Source organism: Staurois parvus, unplaced genomic scaffold (genome assembly GCF_062004578.1).
Source record: "Staurois parvus isolate SC_StPar_1 unplaced genomic scaffold, SC_StPar_1.0 ptg000147l, whole genome shotgun sequence".
NCBI classification, from domain to species: Eukaryota; Metazoa; Chordata; class Amphibia; order Anura; family Ranidae; genus Staurois; species Staurois parvus.
In genome coordinates this window covers 28700428-28723626 of record NW_028317943.1, presented here as the reverse complement: position 1 = coordinate 28723626, position 23199 = coordinate 28700428, and the positions used below count along the sequence as shown (strand labels likewise).

The window sequence follows — 23199 nt, the reverse complement described above, 5'->3', positions numbered from 1 at the left end:
CGGTTTGTGGCGTTTTACAGTGTTAGAGCGTTTTTACAGCTAAATAAACACCTCTAGAAAGTTTGGGGTTTTTTTTCCAACCAAAAAACATCTTAGCCAAAAAATGTTGATTACAGCCTATGGGCACAAAGGATAACATGCTGGGGAGTTTATTGACTGTAGAAAAAAACACCAAACGCCAAAAACAGCAGCTGTAAAAATGTCAAGTGTGCATGAGGGCTAATTATGGGATCTTTCACACAGGTATTCAAATTAGACAGTTGGGCATTGATGCTTTGTAACTGCCTCCATAAAGCATTTATGCTGATTAACCCTGTCTTCTGTGATGTGGTCATTCAATAAATATTTTGATGTATTTGACGATCTGTGGTGTGCTAGCGAATATGTGCTTTTGTATCAGGAACTCCTTCAAACACATGACTCTGTGTGTCATTGGGCAGATTTCCTTTCACTTCCTGTTCTGGAAACACAAGAGGAAATGAGAGGAAATACCTCCAAAGTGAAGAGAATTTCCATATATTCAGATCACTCACCACTCTATCCAGAATGTAAAAACAAATTGGTTTAGATAAACTTTAATCATTGGAACCAGGAAGAAGAGATCCTCATAAACCTGATCATTTTGTGTGTTTGAACCATGTGCTCCTCCATATACATCAAAGAATTTACCATCTGGCAAGCGTTCCCTTTGTTGCTTTCAGAAAGACCCAAGATGGAAGACCAGAACAAGGTCCATCCATATTATAGTTCAACTACAACTCTGCTTCTTTGAAGGAAAAATAACTTTACGGTACATCCAACTGAACCAATTTTCACTTCTATCAGTCCAATGCTCTCACAAACACATTAGACAATGGCACACACATAAAAGGAAAAACTGGGAGGAATTTTAACCATTTCCTACTCTATTCAAAATGAAAAATACAGTTTTGGCTGTAGATATACAGTACCTTGACTTTTTCCTTGGCTCTTTGAATCTGAATATGATCAACAAACAGAAGAACACAAACTGCAAACATTTTAGTTTAGATTTTTTTTCTAAATAGGGATTTCTGTTCTGTGCTTAGCAGAGGAAGAAGGAAGGTCCATTGTATTTAGGTTTTGGTCGTTTTTGGTGAAAGGTCTAGTACAATGGATTTTTAATTAATAGCCTGACTGAGCCTGAACTCAAGTCATAAGCATACAAAGCACATCATAATTTTGAGATTGGTACAGAAGAGAAGGGAAGAAAAAAGTATATAATTTTTAAGAGAATTTATCAGCAGAGATTACAGTTATAAAATTAATAAAGAACAATTTTTTAGAGACAAATTACTATTAGCAATATAAAACATCACACATGCATCTTCAGTACGTTCTGATCAATAATACAATTTTATGGTGCATGTATGGTAGTATTAGAAGAACAATTGCTAACAAAAGGAAATAAATCTTGTATTTTAAGGAAAAAAGGCTTCAAAACTCCTTTGAGGGATTTTTATGACCACATTACATGAACCAAAGCCACAAGTAAAGTCAAATAGTCTGGTAGCCACACATGAAATGTTTGCTGTGGTGAGTAAGGTCATAGTTCTTAGAAACTTACCTTTTTTTCTGCCAGTAAACCTGTGTAGGTCTTTTACTACACGTCACTGATGATGACGGGGGGATTTTGTCAAGACAGGGAGGACGATCTATATAAAAATCCAACAGCAACTGTGATCTAACTTGAGCAAAAGGTTAAACAAGCTGTAATCTCCTCTTAAGCATTCAATAATTTATCGCGGTTACTTTTTGGTGAAGAAATATAATCTAGAAAAATGAAGAACAGTTCCGCCTTCATGCAAGCCCTCTGTCTAGCTACTCTAATGATTATGGCATGTGGGGGCAGACTTCCAGTGAAGAAACGATGTAATTCAAAAATAATTATTAAAGACACTACGAATCTTGTAAACAAGACAGCAGACTTCATAAAACTTTTTCCAGTAAGTGAACCCTGTAAACTCATACAGAGAGTTTCTATGGGCTTGAGACAGACATACATTAATGTTGCAGGTGGGAATGAAATAAATATTTAATGTGATATACTTTGCTGTTTGTTTTAACAGGACAAGATTATGTCTGTGAAATTATTAACTGATGCAGTGAAGGAGGACTTTAAGGTAAGCAAATGGAATATACATAAAAACCGTTATTGATCATCAAACATAAACCTGTACTTGTAACTATTATTTTGCTATTTCTGTTGTATAGGAAAATTGCAGCACCAGAAATAATCTACTCTCATTCTATGCCGATCACGTCTTGTCTGCGGGCAAAATCTTAGCTGAGGCCAAGAAACGCGGTATTGATCACGACTTTATGAAAATTCAAGATATGCTGCAGTTCTGTGTAAGTCACATGAATCCAGTTTTTTCTTTACTTTTAAGACCGAAAGCAGAGATTTGAGGAAGTATTTTGAAGCCATCTAAGGTGTTATAACACATTTTTGTCTGTCACTTTCACTGTATGTAAGTACACTATAGTGTGATGTGAAACAGGAACTATAGGGCACTGTGAGGTTTCAAACTATAGGTATTTCTGATTTGGTGAGCCTGTAGCTGAATTCAAATATTTATTATAAAATAGTCTTACTGGAGCACAGTCTCAAATTGCTCCCAAGCAATGCAGTCAGATATAAAACATTAAGAAAAAATGGTTACCTCTATATCTTTTAAAAACAATATGGCTTAATATACGGGGAAAAAAAAATAGAAGAAAGAATAACGTTGCCCAAAACAGTCAACAGACCCTCTGGGTCCTTGCTTGATTTTATCACTTAAATCTTTTTGGTTGTTATGAGCAATGCTCCACTTTTGTTACATTTTCTTTGCTGTTTGTAAAGCAGCCTTGCATGATATATGAGGCTGAGGTAAGATCCTAATGCGAGTGTAAAATTACATATATGCTTTTACAGATCAATCAGAAAAAGAAATGAATCACCGCACTCCAGACCACAGAAATGTTTCCTTTTTATTGAATAGTAGCAGGGGTCACCTCTGACATGTTTGTCCCTGAAAAGTGCTTTTCGATGCAGGTGACCCCTTCTACTATTTAAGAGATAAGAAAATTTGTGGCAGTCCAAAGAGCGTTGATTAATCTCCTTTTCTGAAAACAAACAACAAATCACCCATTTCTCGTGATAAAATTGTGCTACAAAAATTGTACTACAAAAATTATATATAAAGTGTTGCTGCTGCTCAAATGAGAAACACTATGATACTCAAAATGTAAAAACCACAGCGCATAACATAATTGTTCAATTAATATACATTAAATGTGAGTCCACTCAAACAGTGGTTTGCGCTCATATCTTCCAACCAATCTTCCAAAAAATAAATGTTCCTTAAAAGTGTCTTGGTGCTCAAACAATTCCAAAAAGTACTTGGTGACCCCTGCCCCTTTTCACTCCTCACTCACCAGATAGGTTGGTTGCTTTTTGGGCACAAGAGTCAAAAACACTGTTTTTCTGATAAGGTATGCAAGGGGATGCATTGGATGCTGTTGTTTAAGCCCTAGTTAGGAGCAAAATACTAATGAGTTAAGGAAAAACATTAATTCAGAAACTTGAGAACACTGAGTCTTGACCCACCCGAACAGCGAGATCCCTCAGAGCAAACTTCTTTCACAATTCTATCTCGCCAACAGCTCAGCTAAGTTCCAGTGAGCAGATCCCAAATCCCTGCATTCCTCCTTGGTGTCTGTGTGTGGGGGGATTGGTGTGAATCCAACCTATCTGGTTTGCTGAGCTGTTGGCAAGATAGAGTTGTGAAAGAAGTTTGCTCTGAGGGATCTCAATGTTTGGGGGGGGGGGGGGGCAAGACTCCATGTTCTCAAGTTTATGAATTGTTTTTCCTTAGGATGTACAAAGAGCCGTAGGCTTACTTCAATCAAAGCTCATTAGTATTTTGCTCCTAACTAGAGTTCAGACAACAGCATACAATGCATCCCCTTATCAGAAAAAACAGTGTTTTTGACTCTTGTGCCCAAAAAGCAAAGAGTCCATCCTATCTGGTGAGTAAAATGTGAATAGGGGCAGGGGTCACCAAGCACTTTTTGGAATTGTTTGAGCACCAAGACACTTTTAAGGAACATTTGTTTATTGAAAGATTAGTTGGAAGATATGAACACAGAGCACTGTTTAAATGGCCTCATATTTAATGTATATTAATTGAGCAATTTGGTTATGCGCTGTCATTTCTTTTTCTGATTGATTTGCCAGAGTGCAACAAGCCAGACCAACTCCAGATTTTGCAGCAGGGCCTGTGAAGAGCCACTAATCTTGAGCAGTATACATATCTTTTTACGATGCTTTTTACAAATATTGCATGGTACACATTGTACAACATGAACACATCAGAAGTGCAACAGAAGTAGAGTGCGGTCTCCGATGACTTTTCAGAGATTTACACTTAAGGCTTGCATACTTTTTTAGGGGGGGCAAAAATGCACTGGTAAAGAACTTCCATTGTGATTGTCTGAAAGCATATTCAACTATATAAAATGTGTTAAAGGAGAAATACAGATAAAGCCTTTGGTTGTACTTCTCCTGTGGATCACAGGAGTGCAGTTTGTTCTGCACTCCTGTGACTTGTTTTCAGCCGACAGCGGGCTTCAGCCGGTCCAGGCTGAGAAAAGATCCACCCCAGATTCGGGAGTGGCACCTGGCTCAGCCTCTCAGCGATCCACTGAGATCCTGAGCCAGCCACTCCCTGCCCCTCCACAGCCCAGATCTCCAGTGAACGCTGGGGGGCCGAGCAGACAACGATGACTTCTCAGAGAGGCTGTGAGAACTCAGCAATCAGCGGTCATGTGATCACTGAGTTCTCACCCTTAGAGCTGATGGAGGACAGATCGGTCCAATGCTGCACCACCTAGGTAAGTATGTTTTGGGAAAAAACACAGTCTCCTACTTTTCTTTTAGTTGATTTACACTTTTTCTTTCTGAATGTTTGTATAATACAATGAGAAATGTGTTACATAAAATCTGTGTTATATGAGCACATTGGTACAAAGCATTATAGATACAGTAACTAAGATAATATAATTATGCATTTAATAACAGTACTAGAAAACTTAAAGGGGTTGATTTAATAAAGGCAAATTGACTATACCCTTTACAAGTGCAGTTACAAGCATTTTCTCCAGAGCCTAGTGAATGTGGTGAAATTCTGCTGATTTCCATCATCCAATCATGTGCAAGCAAAAATGCATTTTTTTTTAATTGTTTACATTTTTCTTGCATCTGATTGGGCATTTTTTATAAAGTGAAGCTGCACCACATCACTAAGTTCTGGAAAAAAGGGCAACTGCACTTGCAAAGTGCAGTCTATTTGCCTTTAATAAAGCAACCCAATGTTTTTGTGATGTATATAGTTTTATCCTGATGATGACTACATCATTAGTAGGCTGTATTATTCTATAGTAGCATGATTTATACTACATGGTTTCAGTTTCTTTTACTTGCAATCACTCACTTTTCCATGATACATACTACAGACAGAGCAGATGAAAGGAATTTCCTCTCCTGAAGTTATTTCTGTGGCCTGATTTAATTAAATGTTTTTAAAGAAGTGATTGTTTCTCTATGTACATTATTTAGTGAATTATTGATTGTTGATCAAAATGCCAGAGATAGACTGCTTTCACACAGATCCGTTTTTCTTCAGCTTTTGCAGAAGAAAAATGTGTGACCATGTATTCCTATGGAACTCTTCACGCTGATTAATTGTGGATCAGGTGCATTTTTCAAAGTCCTGCTTGCTGCATTTTTGGTGCAGGTGTGGTAAAAATCCACCAAAAATACCTCTCCCTATTGAAATCAATGGAAAGTGCTGTAAAAACTTGGCAAAAATGCATTGAAAATGCACCCGCGGTTCATTTTTGGTGCAGTTTTTGAGTCATGTGTCATGTTAAAAACGCATATGCATTTTTGCCATGTTTTACCGTGGATCAGTGTGAAAGTAGCTATATATGAACTGCTCATAAATGTCTCCTATTTTAAAATGCCTGTCTATAACACATGGTAAAATACTCTCTTTCATAACTGCCCCAAAAACAGGAAAAGAAACATATAATTGGTTGTGACACTTAGATACAGGAGGCCATTCATTGGTTAAAATAGTAATCAGTGCATTTTTTTCTCGCAAAAACCTTTATTTAAAAAATGGATATAGGATTTACAGCTATTACCCTAGCAGCATCAACATAAAACCTGTATTGAGGGAATGTAGAGGCTGTTACAGTTGTCTGGCTGTCATGCTGATCCAGTAACTCAAGTACTTTCTGAAACATCTGAAGGATCTAGCTAGACAAGCATGCAGATCAAGAGTCCTGACCTCACAAAGACTTTCTTATATGAATGCTTGTTCTAGGTCTGTGCTTTAGAAGGCCAAAGATAGCCAGGCAACTAGTATTCTTTCAAGAAGAATATGGAATATGTATTGAATATGCACTCTGGCACAACCCAATGCATTGCAATGTTTGATTACATTATGTTTCTGTGTAAATTTGTACAACATTAGAGAAGCATGAAGTTAGTTATGGAATATATGAAATATATACTTTGATAATAATACTCATTTGTGTTTAAAATAGAACTAAACGCAAAACATAAATAATGTGGAGTGAAAAGAGTGAAAGAAAATCCTAAATTATGGGTTGTCAACACAACAGAAATAGAGGGGAGATCTAGAGGACACTAGTTCTGATGCCCTTGGTGACAAATAGAGGTTCCCTCATTTTGAAGGGATTTCCTCTCGCTGTTTTAGCTATGGGATAGGAAGTAAATCTCCCTAATGCTTGGTTCAAAAATGTTGATTTCAGTGCATTTCCAGTTTGCAGAGACGCACTACAGTTCACATCTAGTTCACATTTTTGCGTTTTGATCCGGTGCAGATCTTTGAAAGGGTCAGGGACTTTTTTTTCCCGTAACAGATTGCATTTTGTGTGTAAGACTTCAATGGAACCTCACAAAAAAATGCAAGTATTGCATTATGATGCATTTTGCATGTTGTATTTTTTGTGACTAAGCTGGTTGTTAAGGAGTGGGTGATCGCCGAGTCCTTAACAACCAATGAGTCATCAGCTGTTAGTGGGGTCCCCCCCAAAATCTGTACCAGACCCTTATCCGAGCATGCAGCCCAGCAGGTCAGGAAAGCGGGGAAAAGAGAGCTACCCCCCCTCCTGAACCATACCAGGCTCCATGCCTTCAACATGGGGGGGGTGCTTTGGGGTGGAGGGGCTCATCCCCAAAGCACCTTGTCCCTATGTTGATGAGGACAAGGGGTTCTTCCCCACAACCCTGGGCTGTGGTTGTGGGGGTTTGCGGAGGGTGACTTATCAGGATTTGGAAGCCCCCTTTAACAAAGGGGCCTTCAGATCCCGGCCCCCCATGTAAATGAGTATGGGGATAAATATGCACCCCCAACCTTTCCTGACCTGCTGAGCTGCATGTTCGAATAAGGGTCTGGTATGGATTTTGGGAGGACCCTACGCCATTTTTTAAAACAAATTTGGTGTGGGGTTCCCTTTCAAATCCATAGTAGACCTGAAGGGCCTGGTATGGATTGGAGGAGGGGACCCCATGCTGTTTTTTCATGATTTTTAATTTTTTTTAATTGCCAACAATAGGTTTCTTTATATTCAGCTGTCAGCAGGAAACCCGCTTCTTAACAGGCAGCTAAAGTCACACAAAGCACAAAATGCAAAAAAAATGCATCAAAAATAAGTGTAAAAAAAGAGCAAAATGCACTCGGAAAATGCATCAAACGCAATCTGAATAGATGTCTTATGCTTTATAGCCTTATGGGACACAAAATGGATGACAAAACAATATGGGGGTTATAATCCTCCTTTACTCTGATATGAAAAATATATTTCCTTTAGTTCATCTTTAATTGCATAAATCCTGCAAATATCTAAACATTTTTAATTCAGGAAATTATTATTTAAATTGATAAATTAAGCTACTTAAGTTATTGAAATTCTCTTTAAAAAGATTGAGTGTAGATAATTTGAGTTAATATTAGTAAACAGAAAAAGACCTATGACCTCACCTAGCAAGGAACAGATCTCTACAGGATGACATTTAATAAAGAGCAGAAATTTTTCACTTTGTAAAGTGACTTTTCAGCAAGTGACAAGGTGAAGCTGTGCAAACAAATATTCAGTTTTGTGTTTTTATTTTTCTTGGACATTAGGTATTCATTCTGAAAAAATGTTTTACGTAGTTCAGTAAGATCGGTTGACATTCACTTCTCCTTTATCAACCACCATGTTATTATAGTCATTGTTCTTATTGGCTTTAAGGTTTCTTACAACTGTTGAGTTAGTAGATTTTTACTGGATAAATAATGCACTCAACGTTACTTGGCAGATCAATTAGATTCATATTTTAAACCTGTTATGGCAAAGTTATTGAAATTTTGATATTCAAGTGTAAAAATACATTAAACATGATGATTAAAATGTTGGCCTATATTTGGAAAATACCCTTTTAAATACATAATTTTGGCCCTTGAGACTTCTCTGCTTTTACATGCTCATGTGTTTGCTTTCAAATATATCTGGCATTGTACTGTATTCTGTTTTTACATAAATAGATATATAACTAAATCTAGGGAAGCATACTTAAACAGACTGTTTTATTTCCTACAGCCACCTGGTAAATGTGAATCAAAAGAAGAAACACAGATCATGAAAGAACTTAAGGAAAAGTTTGATGGGTTGGTGAGTAATGGGAAGAATTCCTTACTTTATTTGAAAAAATTAAACCTTATAAAAATTATAAATTTTCATCATAATACTAATGATTACATCTATACTATTTTTATTACTACATACTGTTAAAATGCATTGAAAAATATGCTATTCAAACCTGACCATCATGGGATGGTGTTCAGTGCGAAAAACCTCATTTCTAAAGGTAATCATCTGGACCCAACTGAAAACTAGCCATGTAAACTACTAATTTAATTATGATGCCATTTCTGTTGCTATAAATAGACGATTTATTTGCAATGAAATAGGATGTTGCATCTTTAAAAATCACCACTTGAACTGTAGCAATCAGTATCACCTAGGAATTGGCACAAATCCTCCCAAAGTACATGCAAAGTGATTTTAAGATATGTTATGATAAAAGGAAGTTATTGCAGAAAGTGGAATGATTGGAACATTTTTAAGGTTTTTTAGGGATCATTCAATACTATGATACTTTAGTGCAACATATTGATATACATATATTTTCCAGTGATTTGATTGTGTTTGCTGCTCACTAGCCTTAGTTCTGTGTGCAAATTTTCTTTTTTGTGTACATTGGTTTCCAAAATCCTTGCAATGCCTGTAACTAACAGGAGAAAATTGTTTGGGGGTTATACCTTAAGTGTTTCACCAGCGAACATGTTCACGTAAAACACCCAATTAAAATGCAAGGCAATGAACACAAAACTGGAACAACACATAAATGGAAGCTAAAATTTAATCAATGAGCTAAATTGCATATGGGGTTGCTACCTGGCCAGTATTTTATCAGCCTCAGCCTGGTATGTAAAAATAGGATGATAGAAAAAAGATTATAAGGCCAGTATTTTCTCCCAGAAAAGGTGGCCACCATAACTGCTTAGCATTTGTAAACCAATTCTGTAATTGGTGAAGGTGTTACATCCTTTACTACAATACAGTAAGATTTCCATTCACAGCTCTATGTGCATGTTATTGCATGTGTTAACGCTTGTTTTTATTCTTCTTCTTTACGAACAATGCTAGAAGGCAGCTTATTCAGCTTTAGGAGCCTTAATGCAAGACTAAACATACCTGCACTTCTTTTGGCCAAACCATCTCACTGTAATACATGTACAATTCCATGTATGCCATGTGGTTTCAAAAGTGTGCATAAGTTGGTAGACACTGTGGGATTTATTTAATCAAGCTGGCGAGTGCAAAATTAGGTTCACTTCTGCATAGAAACCAATCAGTTTCTAACCAGGTTGTTCAAGTAAGCTTAAGCAGTACAAATTAGAAGTTAATTGGTTTCCATGCAGAAGCAAGTCTGATTTTTCACTTTCCAGCTTTAGTAAATAAACCCCACTAAGTGTGTTTTTTTGAGTGTGATTCAGATGAATGGCACATATATACAGCGTGTTGTAGTACATTGCACTAAGAGACTTTAGAATGCAATTTTTATGCATATTAGGGTGTAAATCTAGTCAAAAGAAAAGAATGTAAAAATATTCATTGGTTGTATTTGATTTTTCTTGCTCTTCCTCACTTTCGTAGCTAAAGAGATTAAAGTTCCTTTTCTTTGTGGACTTTCCCACATTTGCAACTAGATGACATGTTTTCCTTTAAAAATCAATTGTCAAGTTTATTGGATAAAACTGAAGTATCCATTGGTATTTATTATTTTCACAGAACAAGACTCTAAAGGGGATGAAGGGACTAAATAAAGCTGTAAGTGAATTTGACAGCCTTCTTTACTGGATCCATGATTTCGCCTATCATGAGCTAAGGAAAACAAAAGAAAGAAAATAATTTATTCCAAGCACATTAGGATTTGAAAACATGAATGGATATACTTGAAGCAACTCTATAATGTGAAAAACATTTATATTTAATGCAGAAAATATAACTATAGTTATTGTATTTATTATTGCTATTACTATTAATTATTATTATTGTTATTATTATTAATAATATTTTTCATATTAATTTCTCATGGAAGCTGAATTATATGAAATTTTTGAATGGTTATTTAAATAAACGTCTTAGAAAAATTTACAGTATATATCACAACCACGTTGACTATGACAACACTGTGACAAATTTAAAGTTTTGAATAGAGCAGGGAAGTGTTAGAATCTATATACTGTTTCTGTTTGTGACTCAAATAGGCAGATTTAATCTAATTGGGGTATGAGGAAAAGAAAGGAGAGTTACATAAGTAAACACAGCCTTTCAGCCTCAAAACATGAGGTTCTAATGTTTCCCTACTGTACTAACATTGCTGAGGAGATTTACTAAAACTGGAGTGTGCAAAATCTGGTGCAGCTCTGCATAAAAACCAATCAGCATCCAGGTTTTATTGGCAAAGCTTAATTGAACAAGCTGAAGTTAGCAGCTGATTGGCTAGCATGCACAACTGCACCAGATTTTGAGTGTACCAGTTGTAGCTTAGCTTAAGTTTCTTTTCCCTCTGTTTCTTTTGAAGATATTTCTCATACTTTTTGTATCATTTACTGTCACTGAGAGAGGAAGTGGTTGAAAATCTCTTCAACAAGGAAACAGACCTGAAAGAGGCACTAACTCTTACTCATTGTATGCAAAAAAAACCCCCCAAAAAACCTTTTGGTTGGAGTTGTGCTTTATGTAGTGACTTACAGCTTCAGACAGAAAGGAAAAATATTATATTGCACTTGTAAAGGTATGAATTTAATATCCATCTGGACAATGACTACTTTTTAAATAGCTTTTTTATTTATTTATGTGATAAAACTCTAAATTATTAATATAGCTGATTAGACGTTATTGGGAAATTATAGCAAACTTAGTGTTATTATTTAAATACCTATTGTTGATGAAATGGAACATTATAGCATGTTTACCAATAGGTTACTATCAGTATCTTTCAGGTGATTTTAATAATTAAACCATCCTTATTTATTGTTAATATTGCATTATAAAAAAGTATGCATAATTTATTATAATATTTTACTGTCTGTAAACATGAATTACTTGAATAAATTATATTATATTGCTTTTACAATTCTGTAGTTTGCATATGTTTAAGGAATAAAACATTAGCACAAAATTCAGTACTTTTCATTTGGCACTTTTTTATTGTTCAAAGTTTTGAACACACACACATATATACACTATATTGCCAAAAGTATTGGAGCAGAGTCTATAGCTAAAGACCTCCAAACTTTGTGTGGCTTTCAAATTAGCCCAACAACAGTGCATAGGGAGCTTCACGGAATAGGTTTCCATGGCCGAGCAGCCGCATCCAAGCCTTACATCACCAAGTGCAATGCAGTGTCGGATGCAGTGGTGTAAAGCACACCGCCACTAAACTCTAGAGCAGTGGAGACTTGTTCTATGGAGTGATGAATCATGCTTCTCTATCTAGCAATCCGATCGACGTGTCTGGGTTTGGTGGTTGCCAGGAGAACAGTACTTGCCTAACTGCATTGTGCCAAGTGTAAGGTTTAGTGGAGTGGGGATTATGGTGTAGGGTTGTTTTTCAGGGATTGGGCTTGCCCCTTAGTTCCAGTGAAGGGAACTCTTAAGGCATCAGCATACCAAGACATTTTGGACAATTTCATGCTCCCAACTTTGTGGGAACACTTTGGGGATGGCCCCTTCCTGTTCCAACATGACTGCGCACCAGTGCTCAAAGCAAGGTCCATAAGGACATGGATGAGAGAGTTTGGGGTGGAGGAAGTTGACTGGGCTGCACAGTCCTGAGCTCAACCCGATAGAACACCTTTGGGATGAAATAGAGCGGAAACTGCGAGCCAGGCCTTATCATTCGATATCAGTACCTAACCTCACAAATGCACTTCTGGAAGAATGGTCAAACATTCCCATAGACTCACTCCTAAACCTTGTGGACAGCTTTCCCAGAAGAGTTGAAGCTGTTATAGCTGCAAAGGGTGGGGCAACACAATATTGAACCGTACGGGCTAAGACCGGGTATGCCATTAAAGTTCATGTGCATGTAAAGGCAGGTGTAGTAGTTTCTATATATACAGTATCTCACAGAAATGAGTACACCACTCACATTTTAGCGGTTTAGACATTCATGGCTGCGTGTTGAGTTATTTTGAGGGGACAACAGATTTAAACTGGTATACAAGCTGTACACTCACTACTTTACATTGTAGCAAAGTGTCATTTTCTTCAATGTTGTCACATGAAAAGATATAATCAAATATTTACAAAAATGTAAGGGGTGTACTCACTTCTGTAAGATACTGAACACAGACAGCAAGCATTCAGGATCACTTCCCCATGCCTGCACACCTGTCAGATTAAAACCTGTGTTCATACAGCTGCTGTGTCCCCATAGTGTAACAGGTGGCTCCATGTGACTAACCCACTCATTCATGCTGTACATGCCAGAGGACCTGTGTGAATGTGGCATTTTTGACTATTTTTTTTCCTCAGCCGTTAATCAATGGGCTGCCTAATGTGTGGGAACATGCAAAATACTGCAGGCATATTATTTTAAAACATATGTAAGGTAGCATCAATATCTGTGCTGATTCAAAATATAAGAGCCATCAGCACTATATTCTGACACAAAGAATATAAAATAGATTAAAAAAAAGAAACGTAAGTTAGTTAGATTGGATGAGGAAATCAGTTTGGTTAAGGAGAAACTTTTACCTTTGAAAGAGAACGCTGATTATGTCATCAAACCAGAATCTCTTAAAAAAAGTTCTCCTCAAAGAGAATGCTGACCAAAAAGTGAAAAAGAAGAAGAAATACAATAGAGATGTGTCAGACTACACAAAATGTAGTCTTCAAATGGCAATTTCCTGATAATTCTGATGTTAGCGCACAGACCCCACACCTCCTGCAAGTGGGAAATAATAGGTGTGAAGCTCAACCTGTTAGGGAGAACCCAAATGGACCTCCACCAGGAGGAAAACAATAATTTCAGTGTATTGCCTCAGAAGGTATATAATTTTAATCCCAGGGAATTAGGCCCTAAGGATAATGGGAGACCTACATATAGAAACTTTCCGGTTAATCACCAGCGGAACAATTCTAGAGGGAGATTTCCCCCACATGGGCAGTACCTTCCCCCCATGGTTTAGTAAGACATTTTACACCATCTAGAGGAGGTGATTATAGACCCAGGGGAAATAATCCTCGTGATCACCTAACGGGTGGGAATAGATCATTTCCATCTCCCTGGAGGGGGCGTCACCCCTCTAGAAGTAATTATCCCCTTAGAGGGTCAGATACCAGCTATAATGTCCCCACATACAACAAGTATGAACCTTTACGCAACGACCATTATGGGGTTAATTATAACAACAATAAACTAAACTCTTCAACTTGGCCCACCCAAAACAGTGGTCAAGGTTATGACCAGTATAACAACCACCAGGAGCGGGATATGGCACAAAAAGAGTAATGGACGTAAAAGAGAGGGGGGAGGAGGGTTCATACCCAAAAGAAGAAGGATGTGATAAGTAATGGTATTGTTAGGGACCAGCCGGTGGTAGCCTCTAACTTTTCACAGACCAGAATTCCCCAGGGCGCGGAATCTAAGTTCCGACCTGCTTCTTCACCAGAGCCCCTGATGGTGGGGATGGACTTGGAGCAAGCCGAGACCAGGTCGCAACCCCTGGGTGCAACCAGCTGTGGTAGAGGCACCTGTCAGTGGTACGCAGCAGGTGAGAGTCTGATGTGAGGAGGTAGAGTAAGCGAGGTCAGGCAGGCCAGGTCGGTACAAAACAGCAGGCAGAAGAATAAACAGGTCACAGTCCGGGTTTGGCAACAGCAGATCAAAAGTGCAGGAGCAGGCAGGAGAATGGTAAGGGAAGCTAGGGGTCAGAGCAGGAGAAGTCAGCAGATCAGGATCAGGCAGGGTCAGCAGCAAAGTAAACTCACAGGAACACAGGAAAGACCATACGGCACTTGAGCATTGCAAGAGCTGGGTTTAAATAGCCTGCCCGACTCCTGACAGGTGCTCCTGGGTCCTAGTGCTTGCCCAGCGCCGTCATTGGTGACAGGCGCGCCTGGGTCCTAGTGCCCGCCTGCCTGTACGTTTTGTCAGTTCTCTACGCATGTGCGGATTTGATCGCCGCAGCGATCTTCCCATTCCCTGACAGGTATTTACAATCTTAGTGAGGTAACCTTCTCACAGGAAGAAGTCACCCTAAATAAAGGATTCAAATTTGCAAACTACCCCTGTAAGTTCCAGACATTCACAGTGCAAAAGTATGTACGATAAGTAAATGTTGAAAGATATTTGATGTCAATCCCATTCAAAACTCCAATGAGATTGCATTTTAGGTTACACATTCAAATTTGTCTAATGCCTCTTTATTCAACCTTCCAACGAATTTATATCCCTCATTACTTTTGTTCAAAGATTTGGTCTTGAAAGATATAGATATGTTAAAATATAGACAGGTTAGACCACAGATATTAAGTTGGGCATAGATCAAATTTGTGCCAGAAAGAATATAGTTATCCGCCCCGCAGACAAAGGGTGCGGTATAGTCATCCTGAATAAGGATGATTATAATACAGAAATGTTTAGAATTCTGGCAGATAAGGTTACATACCTTAAATTATCACATAATCCAACACATAAGTATAAGAAGGACCTTAAAAATCTGGTAGATAAAGGTTTCAAGAAAGGTATATTTAATAAGAAAGAAAAAGCATTCCTGGTGCCTTTAACTCCTAGGGTGCCAGTGCTGTATAACCTGCCAAAGATCAAAGATACAAAAGTCTTTAACTCACCCCCTGGTAGGCCCACCATTAGCGCGATAAATTCCATCACATCCCAAGTTGGGAGATATATTGATTACTACTTGCAACCACTAGTGTTTAATTCCCCCATGTCTATTTGAAGGACACCAGACACATAATCAATGGAAACCCAGCTACATTTTAGCTACAGCTGATGTTACATCACTGTATACTGTTATCTCCCATCTACAAGGGTTCGAAGCGGTACACTATCATCTGTACCAACATTCTTCCATCCCACCAGAGCAGAAAGAATTCATTGTAGGTATGTTGGAATTCTCTATAAGCCACAACTATTTCTGGTTTGGTGGCTCCTATTATCTACAATGTGAAGGTGTTGCTGTGGGGGCTAAATTTGCCCCCAGCATGGCCAATTTGTTTATGGCCATGTGGAAGAAGGATACAGTATTTAAAGATAGGAGATTGGAACTTATATTATGAAAGCAAATTATGAAAGCATTACATCGATGATGCAATTTTGATTTGGGAGGGTGATTTGGACTCTTTAAGCTCCTATATAGATCTTCTCAATGCGAATGATAGGGGTATATTCTTGTCTTATGAAGCTAGTATCAATCAGTTGACGTTCCTGGATCTTCAAATTAACATACAAAATGAAACTATTAGCACCTCTATCTTTTTTTAAACCCACAGATAGAAATAGCCTCATACCAAAGGGGAGTTGCCATCATCCCTCTCGCGTGGCCTCGGTGCCAAAGAGTCAATTTTTACATTTGAGACGTAATTGCACCCGCAGTCAAGATTTTTTGGAGCAGACCAAATTTCTTAAATCCAGATTTATTGAAAAGGGTTACAATGAGGTAGATCTGGATAGAGGTGATCTAGATATCGGAGGTGACTGCGATTAATAAGAACTCTCTACTGGTTGAAAGACCTAAAGTGTCTGTCGATCTTAGTTCTTTTGGTCTTTCACTTATTGTTTCTTTTTCTGAACAACACTATAAGGTTAAACAAATCATTAAGAAGCATTGGCCAGTATTAAAGGATGCTCAATTACTGGGCCCTATTTTGCCAGAAAAAACATCAGTCATTTTCAGGGGGGTCCCATCACTCAGAAATAGGGTGGCTCCTAACATCTATGATCCCTCTATATGTCCAACATTTTTTCACGATTATAAAGGTTTTGTTCCTTGCAGGAAGCGCACTATGTGCAAGATCAATAAACTTAGGGATAAGAAGATATCTAACTTTCATTCTACTCAAACCTTGAGGACTTATGACATTCACCCCTTTATTACCTGCCACACTAAAAATGTAGTATATATGCTTATCTGTCCTTGTGGTAAGCAATATATTGAACGTACTACTAGGGAACTACATATTTGCCTCACTGAGCACATTGCAAACATTAGGAAGGGTTTCAAATGGTATAGTGTTTCACGTCACTATGCAAAATCCCATAATAAGAATCCTGAATGAACTGCCTTACTTGCTATTGATAAGTACATTCCCCATTGGAGAGGAAGTAATGCCAAAAGAGAGGTATCTCCTCTTGAAGTCAATTGGATTTATGAGCTTAAGACTTATGTTCCATACAGTTTGAATGTCGACTGGGATATTAATTGTTTTATTAATAATAATTACTCTTGTTTTTAATTTCTGTTTTTTGTGTGGATCGGTACTGAGACTGTCATCTGGTTTTTGATATTAATATATAAAAAATAATTTATAAAAAGTTTTTTTAATCAGAATTTTTTTATTCATTCTGGTTTGTAATCATATGATTAACTTATCTTGTGAATGAAAATTTCCCAGGAGGTGTAATTGTCTGGTTCACCTTTGGGGGGCACGTCACAGGGAGGGGGGTTATAAAACAGGAAAAACCTCTTCATCCACTCTGGCCATTTCACAGAGCCTGGATATGGACATGTGGGACAGGAGGCTCATCCATTGCTGAATTATTCATTTTAGTGTAATGGACTTGAGCTGAAGGTTTCCCACGGCCAAGAACGAGATCTCTTCTATGGTAAAGTGGACTGGAAATGAGAAAGAATATCCGGTAGGTAATAATATGGTGATCTTATGTAGCTCAAACTGGAAGCAAACCATGGTGTCTGATCCCTCCTGGAAGGGGAAGGAACTTTCCCTCTGCTCTTCTCCCCAGACATTGTCCACCATTGAGTTCAAGACTATCGTGCACTCGTCTTCAAGATAGTCAAATCAAGGACTAAAGTGTAGCATAAGGTTCTTCTCATCTGTTCCCAAGATTATGGCAAACTCTTTACAGTTCTCTGGAATGAAGCTCTCCACCTCCACCCAGTGACCAGGTTTGAGGCTGAGGTTATAAAGGAGCTTCCTTATCAGAGACACTTGTTGAAATGCTGATTTAAATAGCTCTTTTCTGAAAATGCCTTGTTTCCACTACTATGCAGAGTGAGCGGGAGACTTAAACACTTGCCCTCCGCCCTATAGCAGAAGTACTGCTACAGGGCAGCAGGGCTGCACAAAATCATGTATATATATGTGATTTGCATTTCTGGGTAGGGGACAAGCGCACCACCCTACCTGTGCTGCTATTGGTGGCTAGAGATGTCAGTCACCGGGTTCCAGGAATGTTTTATAGCAAAAAGTCAAAAATATATATTTTTTGCAAAATTATCGGTCTTTTTTTGTTTATAGCGCAAAAAATAAACAAAGCAGAGGTAGTCAAATTCCACCAAAAGAAAGCTCTATTTGTGGGGGGAAAAAGGAAATAAATTGAATTTATGTACACAATTGTCAGTTAAATTAACACAGTGTCATATCACAAAAAATGGCCTGGTCAGTAAGGGGGGTAAATCCTCTGGAGGGCAAGTGGTTAATGTTTGCCGTAAGTACCCTGTCTGTAATGTGTAGGAAGATCTCATTATCAGTTATAAACTAGCTTTAAAAAGTGTTCTAATAAAGAGTTCAAAATTTAAAAGCTGGTCATCTATTCTATGTTAATGAAGGGGAACTAGTTGTGTATCCATCTTTGTCAGTGGTGAGAGATTAAGTTCATTTCAGATTGTCCAGAGTAGTTTGCAGTCTGTCAATATCCTGCTGTAAACAAACACACAGAAAAATGGTAAAAAATATTTTTTTTTATTATTTTTATATATGCTGAGTGCAAAAACAAAGCACAGTTTACTCAAATCTGACTACATAAGTGGAAATACATTTTAAATTATGTTCCTGTAAAATAAATACACATATTTGAAAACTAGACCGTGGTAATATTTATGATACTGGCATAATATCAGAGATAAAAATGTGAAAATCTGAACTGAAAATCATTTTTGTGATTATTATCATGGTAATTCAAATTACAGAATATTATGCCAATCTACAATCATCCATTCATACATCATGGGTTATATACAGGTGATTGAACATTGACAAGCTTTTCAGTACTTGCTCTCCTAGGGTGCTTCCCCTATAACTCTACCCCACTCTGCGAGTCTTCATTTTTATGCTAGTCTCTAAGGTGATGGACATCTTCTCCTTCACAGAGAAAATCAGCCTAGGCTTAAAGTGATAGTAAACCTAAAACTTAAAAAAAGCTCCTCCTGTCTGTCTAGTGCCTCCATAGGCAGCACTTGTGCATGCTTGCTCCTGAGCCCTGCTGTCTGAGTCCATTGAGACAGACAGTGGGACTTGGCCCTGCCCCCCGCTCATTCGTCACTGGCTTTGATTGACAGCAGTGGGAGCCGTTGGCTCCCAATGCCCCAGCAAAGCCTGTGAGACCCGGAACTAAAAGCAAAGAAGAGCTGCAGACATATGCAGTGCTTGATCCAGGGCTGTGGATAAAGGGGTACCACCAGTCCTCCTGTACGGGGCCCAGGCCAGTAGGATGCCCAAGCAGCTAAGTGAATCGAATGTGGGCAGTGAGGGTGATTGGCACAGTATGGGGGCACAATTACTGGAACCATTCCCCTGTATGGCTACCTCTGCAGCAGCTGAAAGCTGACTTGTTCTCTTCTACATCCCACTGTTTTTCACCTGCTGCAGAGAAAGCCATACAGGGGATCAGTTCCAGTAATTCCCTCCCACTGCACCTATCAACCTCCCTTGCATCAAACATTTGCCTCTGTTGTCCAGGCCCCCCCCGTGTGTCCTCACCCCCTCACTGCTGCTGCATTCCCTCCCCTCCTTACCGCTGGCAGCTGCAAGCACACAACTGGATGCTTCAGGATGGAGAGTGGAGGAAGGGTCCGGAAAATATGTCTGCTCCTCTGTACTGTCTTGAAGCTGTCATGTTCTTATCATATTGCATGTAAAGGATTCCAATAAAGGATTTCATCCACCACATTGCTGTTTGTGCGGCCAACCATTCCGTTTTTCCATTGCTTCTGTGATCACGGATTGGGCCAGCACCTGCGTGTCTGTGGAGGGGTTATACAGATTCGGCACTCGCCTGGAGTGGATCGTTTGCTCTTTCAGTCCAGAAAATATGTCACATTTACCAGCCCCTGCCTTTCCTAAATGATCACAAAAAGTGATTGATACCACTCAGTCACTATGTTCCTAATTAAAGCACAGTAAACTGTTTTTTGGGGGGAGGAGGACCTACCAGGTTGGCTGTTTGGGGCCTCGTGGTTTCTAACAGCAGCCCTGGCTGGATCAAATGAGGGCTCTAGTAAATAAAAGAAAGGGGGGTAAGGGGGGATACTGATGCCTAAACATGTTTTTACCTTATTGCAAGGAATGCATTAAGATAAAAATATGGTTAGACTTTATAACCACGTTAACTAGTCTATTTTCCTTTTTTATTTTATCTTTGATTTTTTCATTCATCCTCACTATCTTCACATGCCACTATAGAATCAGTGTAACACCTTGGAAACTGTATCCAGACCCCATGCTGAGGGGATGTTGCTTTGGGCATTGGATTCTGTATGGGTGCTCCCCTTGGCACTTGGTGCAATGAGCTGAGTCAGCCACAGGATGCTATACAGGTTGGGATGTGGGTCATCACTATGGAACCCAGTGCCTGAAGATCACTTTAGGGGGTATACCCACTGTGCTGGGTGAAGTCTGGACTTTATATGCCATTTAGTATTGTATTTCTGACTGTTACAGTAGATACAGGACTATCTTTGGAATGTATTAAATTCACAGTATAAAGTTTTCTAACTTAAACTCAACCACCTAGAGCTTAGTCTTCGGAGGATAACAAGTTGTTACAGCACACCATTGGAGTCACAGTTTAATTCCACTTACGCCTAGAACACTAAGGTACTCAGGTACTTCCTCTTGCCCCTTCAACACATAGATTCATTACAGGATGGTGTACACCTGGGTTATCTTGTACTCTTACCTTATACTCTGCACCCTACCTTGTTAGAACCTTACAGATGAATACCCTCACTTTTTACCAATGGCAGTGACCAGGTGAAAAAGAGTCAATACAAAATTGTAGGTGACATTCGCTCTGCCAAAGGCCCACACAACAAAGGTCCATTGCAGAGGAGAAGGACTATTCAATTCCAGCTCTATTTCAGGCACACAACAAGCAGCCTACCAGACATCTATGCCACAATTCTGTGGCCAGATTACAGCCATCTTTGTCCAGAGCTCAAAATTGCCCTGGCTGTTCTCTAATTACAGTTTCTCAACTCAAGTTAGATTCTGATATGCTAGTCCTAGAGGATGAAGAGACAGAAGGGAATGAAGAGGATATTGATGCAGTGGTGAAAGAAGCTGCAGAGGATTTCTCTGCTCCACATTGTCATTGTGTTGAAGAGGGAGCTGTTGAAAAATGTCTACCTCTTTCCACAGTTAGTTCCACAGAAAGGATTTTCACTCCCTCCAAAATGTTTGCTGAACTCTATCCAGTGGAAAAGGCTTTTTCAAAAGAAGCCAGCTATTCCTGTGGTTGATCCTGCCATCTCTTTCCTAAACAAACATCTTAACATATCTATAGAAGATGTTTCTTCCTTCAAAGATTCTATAGATAGAAAATTTGAGATGCTCTCAAATGCTATCTATAACCTGGCAGTCCCAGCCCCGCAACCAGCTCTTGCTACAATTTAATTATGTCAAACTGGAGCTAACTGGACTAGAATAATGAATAACCAACAATACCCTGTATGTAAGGAATGTGCTGTTACAGAGCAATTACAGCAGTAGCTTTCTCTCTGCTTTTTGTGTGGATGCCCTGAAACATATCATGGGATATATCTCTAGAATAATCTCCATTCACAGGCTCAGAATCTTATGGCTTAAAGATTGGACAGCAAAAGGTGCCTGCAAAAGGCACCTCACACACATGCCCTTTTGAGGAAAATGTCTGTTTGGTACTTGACCAGTTCATTAAAGAGGCCACAGGTGGGAAGGTTTTATTTCCACAGCAGAAGGTCCCAAAACCTGCCTCCTCAGGTGCCCTTAAGTCTTCTAAACACAGAGCTCTAACCAGGCTACAACATCAAAATCCAGCCATTCTTTTCAGCACAAGGATTGGCCCACAAAGACCAGCAAGCGTTTCACATTTCCCTCTTCACAATGAAGGGGTGTTCTTATTTCTAAGAGTAGGGGGACATCGGATACAGATGTCCTAGTCCTGTGGTTTCAAAAAGAAACAAGACAGAGTATACATCTCTACCACATCACTACTTCTTTCTTTCAAATCAGCCAAAAACTGCCACAGGACAGAGTTGCAGAACACCCTGAACCACCACTTGTCCCAGGGAAATGTTGTGCCAGTACCTCCACAAGAAATGTTCAAGGGCTTTTTCTGAAACCTGTTCCTGGTGATTCATCCGACTCTGGACTTAAAATCTCTCCATAAATTCCTTCAAATTCCAAAATTTTGCACGGAATATGCAGGGTCAGTAATAAAAAAATGATAGGTATTGGCACTGGAGAGAAAGGGAGACTTTATAGTCCAAATTATTATCTCCTAGATTGTAAGCTCGAAAGAGCAGGGCCCTCGAACCCCTCGTGTATTGTATTGTTACTGTATTGTCTCATGTACTGTCCCCCCACTCTGATGTACAGCGCTGTGCAAACCCTTTGGCGCTATATAAACACTGTATAATAATAATTATAATTATAAGGGAGTGGTCCATATTATACAGTTAAGTGGTATGGTGTAATCAGCAACATCAGGAGGCAGCACCCTTAGAGTAAAACTGGACTGCGTACATGGAGGAGAAAAGAAGAGAGGGTGCCAGACTAAGTTCAGTATTAGAAGGTAGTTTAATTGCACAAGATAACTGGGTAACTCACTAGATAGTAGCGGATAAAGGCATGTGTCTCAGAGTAGATGTCGTCCTGGTAGAGATCCTGGAGGCTGATGGAGAGGGTGGATGGACATCTAGGGGCCAAGGCTGCTAGGGGAGCCAAGTCTCCTGATTCACACATGTTCGCGTCCAGCGGCTGTGGCTGTGTTAGAAACCTAGCTGGAATGCAGATGGCTCAGTGATAGCCTCTCTGAAACAAGGGAAATGCATGGCATCTGTAGACATCAAAGATATCTATCTGCCTGGTCCCATTTAACCACCTAATCAGCTTTTTCTATTGTTTGCAATGGCAGACAACTATTTCCAGTTTGTCTCACTTTTCCTTTAGTCTGTCCTCTGCATCTAGGGTTTTCACAAAGGTCTTAACAGAACTCCAAGTCACAGGCTATCTGGATGACCTTCTCCTGAAGGATTTATCCCTCTTACAACTCTTAGAAAAGGTCCACTAGGCAATTCAGCTGCT

At 39.0% G+C, this 23199-nt stretch overlaps 1 protein-coding gene and 1 pseudogene across 1 annotated transcript; one reads left to right on the top strand and one right to left on the bottom strand.

The window, feature by feature from the left end:
• The first annotated feature begins 1799 nt into the window (after nucleotides 1–1799).
• LOC149464862 (interleukin-26-like) lies at nucleotides 1800–11686 on the top strand. The gene is made up of 5 exons (XM_089674194.1): nucleotides 1800–1964; nucleotides 2088–2141; nucleotides 2233–2370; nucleotides 8677–8748; nucleotides 10432–11686. Exons 1-5 carry the CDS (start codon nucleotides 1800–1802, stop codon nucleotides 10549–10551), a joined length of 549 nt encoding a protein of 182 aa, XP_089530320.1. The 3' UTR covers nucleotides 10552–11686.
• A 5637-nt stretch (nucleotides 11687–17323) lies between these two features.
• Nucleotides 17324–22857, bottom strand: LOC149464861 (galectin-1 pseudogene; annotated as a pseudogene).
• Nucleotides 22858–23199: the final 342 nt, after the last annotated feature.